The following is an 8,909-nucleotide window of genomic DNA, read 5'->3' on the forward strand; positions in this document are numbered from 1 at the left end:
GGTGCTCTTTCCTGCTCAGGCAGGGGGTCGGACTAGATGATCTACCTAGGTCCCTTCCGACTCTAGCTACTATGAAACTATGAAACTATAAAGGGGAATCCATTTTTAAAGTGTGTTGATCCATTTTTATGATTTGCTCACCACCCTTTCATATATTCTTGCAAACTGCTTTTAGGTCGCAACCTGCAGGTTAAGAAATGTTGCACTAGACAGTGCAACTCTGAGTCAAAACCTAAGCAGGGTTGCAAACTAATTCTCTATCCCAGGGGCGACCAGCCTACAACATGGGTCCCACAGGTGGCATAGGCAACCTATGTGCATGGCATACAGCAGATTGTGGAGGAAGCAGGTAGCACAGTGTCAGACAGAGCTGGGAGCAGAAAGGGAGTAATACTTGGAGAAGGTGCGGGACTAATTTGTGGCATGCCCGCCAAAAAACTTGGCCCCCAGTGCTCTAACCCATGTATCAGACCCAGTTCTTTTCCTGATGAAGACAGTCAATTTTGAATCTATTTGAGGAGGAGGAGGCTATTCACATTTCAGTGGTCCATGAATGATGTGTAGTAGTTTGGGGATCCCTGTTGTACTAAGGAGGGGCCGGCCCTGAGACTTTACAGACCATAAGGGATTTGTGTTTAATTCCCAGCATGTCTCTTGCTGTCTCTCCTTTTCTTTCAGGGGAGCCTCTGTACGAGTCTTGTTCTAACAAAGTAGCCAAAATGCTCTACAAGAAAGTGTACAAAGCAGAAGAAGTGAAGGACTTGGATTTTTATGCTTTCTCCTATTACTATGACTGTGCAGCAGAAGTCAGCCTCATTGGTAAATTTGTATCTGATTTTCTTTGTATCATGATGGCAGATACTGGGAGAGTTTCCACCTCTTAAATGCATCAGAGTGCTTTGCCTAAAATGAGGAGGGATCAGTGGCGACGCATAGGAGGTGCATCCTTTCATAGCGCTGGTGCACCTCCTGACCAGCCGCGCTTCCCACTTAGGCAATGGGCAGAGGGGGCATGTGGGAGTGCCAGTGTCCCCCCTGCGAGCACCAGCCGGGGAGTGGGAGCGCCGGGCATAGTGCCGCGATCACTTCTGGAAGCACCGGTCAGTGAGTTTTGCCTTGGGGGGACCCCTGACTAAGGTGGCACCAGTCACCCATGGGAGGGATAATGTCATGCTAATATACACTGATATTCTCTTTGAGGATCAGCTAGTCTGAGATTTTTTTAGAAAGAGAGGCATGGGGCTTGGAGATTAGATTTGAAACTGCTTTAACTTGCTGGGTTTTATTTTTTATTTTTAATGTATTAAGTAAATTTCAAAATTTGGCAGTTTCCCTTTAAGGTTTTAAGACCAAAACTTTGTACCTGCTTAAAGTTGGGCTTCCCTCACCATAAAAGTAAGTGGAAGGTTTGCCTCTGATTTCAGTAAGAGTAGGCCCCTAGGGCCTGATCCTCAAACACGCTTACAACCCAGAATCTACAATAGCCTTCACATGCAGCACATAAGACATTTCATTTTTTTTTTTTCCCCTCTAGACAAGGAAAAAGGAGGTAGCTTAACAGTCAGTGATTTTGAAACTGCAGCCAAGTATGGTAAGTAAACAACAATGGCCAGAATTTTCACACACGACTAGTAAGTTGGGGTGTCAAAGTTTTTGAAAGAGGCAAAACTGAGACATCTTAAAGCCTGATTTTCAGCAAGCATCAAGCACCAATTGAAATCAAGGCTCTTCAAAGTGTCTCATGCGCACACAAAAGTTTTGGGACTTTTTGGAAATCTTGGCCACTTTTTACTCTAACATCTCCTGTTTTCTGCAGTCTGTATAATACTGTATTTCTTGCATACAGCACTGCCCTTTCCCCCAAATCAGCCCTCCAAAACTGAGATGGATTTCATAAGCAGAGAAGTTGATTTTCTTCACTGGAATAGAAGCATGAAGATCCTGCTTTGCAAAATGGCTGCCAGCTTCACTCAGCAAGCAAGCAGGGAGGGTTAGAAACCTCTTAACCTTTTCACAGCTGCTCGCAACTTGCTGGTTGAGACCGAAGCTGGCAGCAGTTTTTTAACACAGCTTCTCCATGTAAAAGCCAATTCTAGGCAGAGGTACACCGATATATAGGTTGGCTGAAAGGGGAAATGACATTATTGGCTAACAGCTTTTTTTGGCCATTATAGCTGATAATGTTTACCAAAAACTATATCTTCTAGCCAGGGCCCTGGACAACTGGGTTCCCTCTCCCCCATGGGGCCAGGGCCCCCAGACTCCTGGGTTCCTTTGGGAAACGGCAGGTTTTCCCTTGCAGTCAGGCAGCATTCTAGCCTGCAAGGGGCTGCTTGGGGCTGCTGGGAGTGAGACGCAGGGGATGCCGTGTGCATGTGTGTGACTGCACATATGCACACAGCCAGGAATACAGCTGGGCAGCATGGAGAGCAGTTCTTTACATGTAAGTCTATGGAGGGGAAGGAGTATTGGGGTGGGAAGGCAGATTGAGGCCTCCAAGGTGAGGGAGGGAGTGGGGCTGGGGCAGGGAGTGGCACGGAGCCATAGGCAGCTCATTTAGCAGGCCCTGGGGGGTAGCTCCCTGCCATTGCGCTCACCCCCTCAGGGGAGGCATGGGCATGTGCCTGCCCCCCTCCCATGTTTGTGCATGGGGCGGATGTGGGCTGTGAGCTCAGGGCTCTCCATTCTGCTGCCTTTCCCTCAGGAGCCCCATGTTGACTGCACACCCCCTGCCCACCCCAGCAGCAATGTGGCTGGCAAGTTGTACCTCCTGCTGCCGGGTGGGCAGGAGATGTGCTGCTGGCGCAGGGCTCCTGGGGCAAAGACAGCAGAGTGGAGCATCCCAAGCCCATAGTGGGCAGCCTGCATCTGCCCTCACCTCCCTCATTTCTGCTTTGCTTAAAAGCATCCCCGCACTTTAAAAATGGTGGTGGAGGCACTTGAACTAAAGCTTGTTTGACAAGCTTTAGTTCAAGCACCTGTACTGCTATTTTTAAGTGCTGGGACGCTGATGCATGTGATGCAGAAGGCTGCTGGAGCTGGGGGAAAAAACATCTTTTTTTTTTTTTTTCATTTCGCCTTCCAAAAAGGAGGCATGTGTCTTATTTGTGGGCGTGTGGTATCTGTGAAAATGTTATATTTCTGCTGGTGCTAGTACCTTTTTTGAGCTCTCTTGTAATAAAATGCTAGTATACTGGATTATAGATTGCATAGGATGGTTTGGATAAGGATGATCCCGCCTCAGGCAGGGGTTTAGATAAGATGACCTCTGGAGATCCCTTCCAGCCCTACTTCTCTCTGATTTTTTTTTAACAGACATGCTGTTTAACAGTTATTTGAAATGTATGATTTTCACCTATGTGAATTGTGCTCTTAATTTTAGCAAAATCACTTCTACTCTAATTTTTCTTTGTTTTTTTCCCCTCAAGATTCATATGACTGAAAATGACCTAGAAAGAGGACAAATTGTTTTGTGCCTATATTTGCCTCTTTCTGATGCATAAAAACAAATGTCTAGATGGTTGAAAAATGTAAACATGCTTGTTTTCATACAAGAAATGTAGGTCCTAACCACCCAGGTTTTTCTACAAGATTTTATAGATAACTGAATAATTGTTATTGTCTTGACATCAGAAATGCCATTCAGATTAAACCTGATAAACTGGAAAGGAAATTATTTTTATTCTACCCTATTAAATCTCTCTGATTTTGATAACATTCAAGCAACTGAAATTGTTTAGAAACACTTGGGAGAAAAGGTGTCTTCGTGCAAGATTTGGCATTCTAGGCCTACCAGGTAAAGGTTAGGATTGTCCACAGTCCACAGTCTGTTGACAGTGTCAATAAGTTATTAAATGAGTTGTAGCTCAGGAAAGCTTGTGCTATATGTATCTAATTTAGTCTATAAGGTGCAAACCTACTCTGACTTTTACTTGACTCCAGACTCATGCAGCTAACTGTGTCTCACTGTCTAAGTTATTTAGTGAAAAACATAAAAGATTGGGCTTGAGATTCCTGATGTTTTAAAGATAGATGATGATGACAGATTGGTAAAAGCTTTTGGGGTCCTTTTGCTACATCTATTAAGAAGTAAAACTAATCATAATAAAAAAGCACAAAAAAGTTAATTTTTTCAAGTTAACTTTTACAAGCCATGTCATAAACTGGTTTATACACACAAATAAACTACTAGTATCCAAAACTGATTGAGCAGTTGGGTAAATATTTTGGCTGTCTACAAAGTCATTGTATGTAAGAATCTGGCTGTGAATGTCAACACTTGTTTTCCTGTTTGGGGAGCTATTACAGTAAGCAATACTCCCTGCTCACTTAAATGTTACGGTATCAGGCAGAAAGTTTACATACCAGTCCTTTAAGATCCAAAGGTTCTTTCAGGGTCTCTCCCTTTCAGGGACTTGTTTGCTAGCCTGGTAAGAAATGTGGGGGAAGCTGAAATGGCTCTCTTTTCTTTTAAAAGTTGTCAACTAACAGAACAGTGACTTTGGAAATGCATATTATCACCTGTGTCAACTCCTTAGCGGGGAGGTTCAGGAAATCCTGTATCAGGATTTTCAAAAGTGGGAGATTCCTGTGCCCATGTTTAGACCCCTAAATAAATTATCTGCTTTTCAGGTCACTTGAGTCCTAGGTGTTGGAGCAATTCTGAAAATCAAAATACTTCCTTCAGCTCCAGCATATGGGCTCAGGTGCTCGGCCTTCAAGCAGTCACTTAAAATCTTGGCCTCTGTTTTTCTTCTTCCTGTACCTTCTGCTTCCCCCCAGGCACAGCAAGAATGAACTCATGTGCCCAAGCAGTTTTAATAATTCATTTTATAATGAAAGGCTGGATTCCCTCTTTCTGTTTCTCTTAGTGTGTAAGACCATGGAGGTTAGTCCCGGAGACAATCCTTTCCTCTGCATGGACCTGACCTATATCAGTGTGCTGCTGCAGGAGCTGGGCTTCCCAAAGAGCCAGGTGTTTAAGGTACTATCTCTCAGGACTGCATTTGGAATGAGTTGCTGCTCAAGCTCCCAGTATTGTAACAGTGTGTGATAATTTCTATCCTTGCTTTTTCCAGCTTGCCCGAAAAATTGATGATGTTGAAACAAGCTGGGCTTTGGGAGCAACGTTTCATTATATTGACTCACTCAACAGGCTGCAGTATTAAAGCTTTTTAGTCCCGATTCTCAAAAGTGGCCTTTGAGAATCACAAGGATTGAGACCCCAATGGAAGTTGCCTGAACAGGCACCCTTTTTGCTGATCAGACTCTTTAAAAAAGACTGTCCGAAGCTGGGCAATCAGCACCACTAGCTATTCCTGGCAATGCAGATCATGGCAGCTAAACATTTGACTCTTGACCTTATAGCATCCTCAGAACATTCAATATGAAACCAGTTCATCAAGAAACTTTAGAATTTGCTGTGAGACTTTCCTCACAAAGCTGCTACAATCTCTGTGAGAAAAATACACCTTTACAGCACATGCCAACGTCACTTTTGCTCATGCTATGCTGACATCGATGTTAGAAATAGCCACTCCAGATGGGACTCTCTTATTGTTCTGATTTGAAAACGTATTTTGGTTAATGGTCCTCAGTGAATTTTAATCATTTAAGTATTTTAAAATTAACTTGTGTGTATATAGGGATGGCTTTGTATAGCCAAACTGCCAGCAGGAGAAGCTGTTGGCTTTGAAACATAGTTTGGGATACTTGATTCTGCTGGAATAAGGTGGAGATTTTTTGCTTCCTTAGAGTGTAGTGGCAGAGCGGCTAAGGTCTTCTGCTGCAGTTCTGGAGGTGAGTTCAGTCCCTCCCCTGGACTCATGCTAAAGACTACCCTAGCTGTAAATAGGGATTTGGTTTTTCAGGCTGGGGAATCAAAGATGGCCAGATATGATGTCAGCTGTATTGCTCTGTTGGCAACAGAAACTGGCATGCCTTGGGCATGCGAGCCTGGGGTGCCCAGATGAACCTTCCTTTTGCACCCCATTCCAGCAAAGTGTTGGGATATTGTGCAGATGACAAGCACATACTTAAAAGATTGTTATAGTCTATAGGAGGCCTTTGACTCTGAAGTGCTTTAAGTAGTTGCTGCTGGAAGTGAGATTGATTGAACTCCATGTCAGTCCTCACCTGCCATGTGGCTTGACTGAAGCTAGGGGAGGTGGGGAGATTGGAGGGGAGCTTCTGCAGAGCATACCGTTTCTTCTAACCCCTGCCCCCCAAGATATGAAGCATTTGAAAGACAAAACCTGACTTGTTCTAGGGGAAGGATTTAGGGGACTCTGCAAGGACCTCCCTGGTTGTCCTTCTTCTTGCAGCTCCCTTGGTTTGGATTCCCTGGCATACTGGTGTTTAATTGCACTAAAACAGAGTTAATGGTAAAAGTGGGATTCTGTAGAACAGGGCAGTCAACCTTCTAAGCAGCAACCTTCTATACACCTGTAGGCTGCACCAGGACAAGCCATGGGCTTTTTTGGGCTGCACACCATGCATTTCCACCCCCCCCACCCCACCACTTCTCCCCTCCCTACCCCTCTCACACATACACCATGCCTGCATGGCCCCAGACTTACCCCAGCCTCCTTGACCACACCACACTGCGCTGCCCCACCCCCAGGAGTGGAGGCTGGTTGAGGGAGTGGGAGCCCAGAGACTGCTATTGCAGCTGGAGCGATGCGGGGAATGGTGGCTGGGTGGGAGCCCAGGGGCCACATCTTACCCCTCACGGTCTGCATGCAGCCCTTGGGCTGCTACTTGAATAGCCCTGCCCTAGAACAATGTGACTGGCAGAGAATGGGATCTTCAGCAGTGGAAGGGGAGGGCAGGGTTATTACATGTGCCTGTCTATTGATAGTACTTCAGTAGGCATAGTTCTTTGTTAACAAATGTGACGCGCAAAACAAGCCCTGAACATAGCTTAGCAGGGGATTTAGACAGGCTTGGAGTGAGTGGCTTTATGAGGCTTAGATGCAACCCAGAGTGAGTGATTATCAAATGGTGCCTTGAGAGCCACCTGCTCACAGGCACCATCTTCTTAGAACTGAATGTATTGATGCTGCACTGAGTGTGGGCTGCAGAAGGTGGAGCTGTCACAAGGCAGAGCAGAGGTGCTTAGTACCTAGAAAGCAAAACATTTTTATCCATGTACTGTACACAAAGTGAAGGCTGTCTGTTAATTTTGGTGTGGAATAGATGAATGATCTGTCAGCTCACTGTTATTTAACTATCCTAAGTAATAAATTGTGTTACTATGTACTTAGTATAGAACTGTATTTTTAGAATATAAGAGGGCATGGTCAAAGTCACCAGGAGTCTTCCGAGGACTTTGGATCAGACCCTAATTAGGTACAGATACATCTGTGCCTGGGAAGCACAAATGTAATATAAATTAGGTGGGGAAACTAACCCAGCCCTCAGATTTTTTTTTTTTTTTCGGAAGCATTACTGTGATTGTCACTGGTTTTTCATGGGGGCAGCATGTATGTGAATGTATACTGGGTATTTGAAAATTATTTTATTGACAATAAAACTTTAATTACAAATGAGGATGTGTCACCTTTGGGTTAGTGTCTCATTCTGAAAAGTGACGGTCTCTTTGGAATAAGTGATGGAACTCGTCCTTGCCATGAAATCAGCTTACCTCTGTTACATGTTAATGGGAAAGGCTTGCACCTTTACCACGTTCCAGTCAGAGAAAAAACAGCTTCTGAATACAAATGAAGGAGGAAGAGAAGAGAACCTCAGACTGGAAGTTGTGGGAGATTGGGACTAGTTGGCCAAAGAGACTGAGAACTGGAGGAGAAAGGGACTGGTTGGACAAAAGTTACTGGGAGCAGGGTGAAGAGTAATGCTGGGAGGTGTCAAAGGAAAATGTGGAAGCAGTGGAAGAAGGTTGGCTAAAGGGTCTGTGACCACAGGCTTGCCTGGAATCGGGATCCCTGAGTCTCACCAGCCCTCTGCTATCAGCAAATCCCCATGGAGGCCACAAGCAGAGTGTCACTGGTCCAAACAGATGGTGCAGAGGGCTGTGCTGCAGACTGAAAACTTCCCACCTGCAGATGAGCCCTTGGGACATCAGTGATAGCACAAGGTAACATTTGGCTCCAGATTGCTTTACTAGAGACCTGGGAAATTATTAACACCAATGGAATCAAAGTTTGCAAGAGCTACCACAAATGCATTCAGATCTGTGGCTGCCTCCAACTGCCGGCAGCTGCAGAAGTCTGCAAAGGCAGTGCACTCGGGGCAGCCAACTCATGGCACATGCATCTATCTGCCTGCTGAGATAGGATCCTGGCTGTGAACCTGTGTGTTGTGTGTGGTATAGCACGGGACTCCCTGTTTGTGTTACAACACAGGACTCGTGTGTGTGTGTGTGTGTGTGTGTGTGTGTGTGTGTTACTGCATCCCATGCATGTGTGCATGTTGCAGCATCAGTCCCTATGTGTTGCAGCATAAGACTCTGAGTGCACGTGCTTGTGTGTGTATGTGTGTGTCAGAGTATAGGACCCCATCTGTGTGTGCGTGCGTGTTGCTGTATAGGGCTGTGTTATGTTACAGCACAGCACACCGTGTGTGTGTGTGTGTGTGTGTGTGTTGCAGCAGAGGACTGTGTATATGTTGCAGTGCAAGATGTGCATATGTGCATGTATGTGCCCAGGACTCTGCATATGTGTTTTAGCACTGGAGCCTGGGTGAGAGATGGCAAAAGAATGCGAGTATGTGTGTGTGTTACACTATAGGACCCCATGCATGTGTGTATGTACTACAGTCCAGATCTCGTGTGTGTGTGTGCTACACATATGGAGTCCTATGCTGTAACGCACACAGGGGAGATGGTCTTGTGCTGTAACACACCCATACGCCTGCATGGGGTCCTGTGTTGTATGTCACAGGGGAGGATG

The 8,909-nt window shown here is 45.4% G+C and overlaps 1 protein-coding gene across 1 annotated transcript in view; it reads left to right on the plus strand.

Moving 5' to 3' along the window:
* Positions 1-7,550, plus strand: part of ENTPD6 (ectonucleoside triphosphate diphosphohydrolase 6 (putative)) — a 29,987-nt gene extending 22,437 nt beyond the window's left edge. The window contains exons 4-7 of the mRNA XM_019549021.1: positions 679-819; positions 1,535-1,591; positions 4,872-4,984; positions 5,079-7,550. Of these exons, the coding sequence (XP_019404566.1) occupies positions 679-819; positions 1,535-1,591; positions 4,872-4,984; positions 5,079-5,168 (401 nt within the window). The 3' untranslated portion in view covers positions 5,169-7,550. The remainder of the gene's footprint in view (positions 1-678; positions 820-1,534; positions 1,592-4,871; positions 4,985-5,078) is intronic.
* The last annotated feature ends 1,359 nt before the right edge of the window (positions 7,551-8,909 follow it).

This window comes from Crocodylus porosus, unplaced genomic scaffold, assembly GCF_001723895.1.
Source record: "Crocodylus porosus isolate Cpor-Errol unplaced genomic scaffold, CroPor_comp1, whole genome shotgun sequence".
NCBI classification, from domain to species: domain Eukaryota; kingdom Metazoa; phylum Chordata; order Crocodylia; family Crocodylidae; genus Crocodylus; species Crocodylus porosus.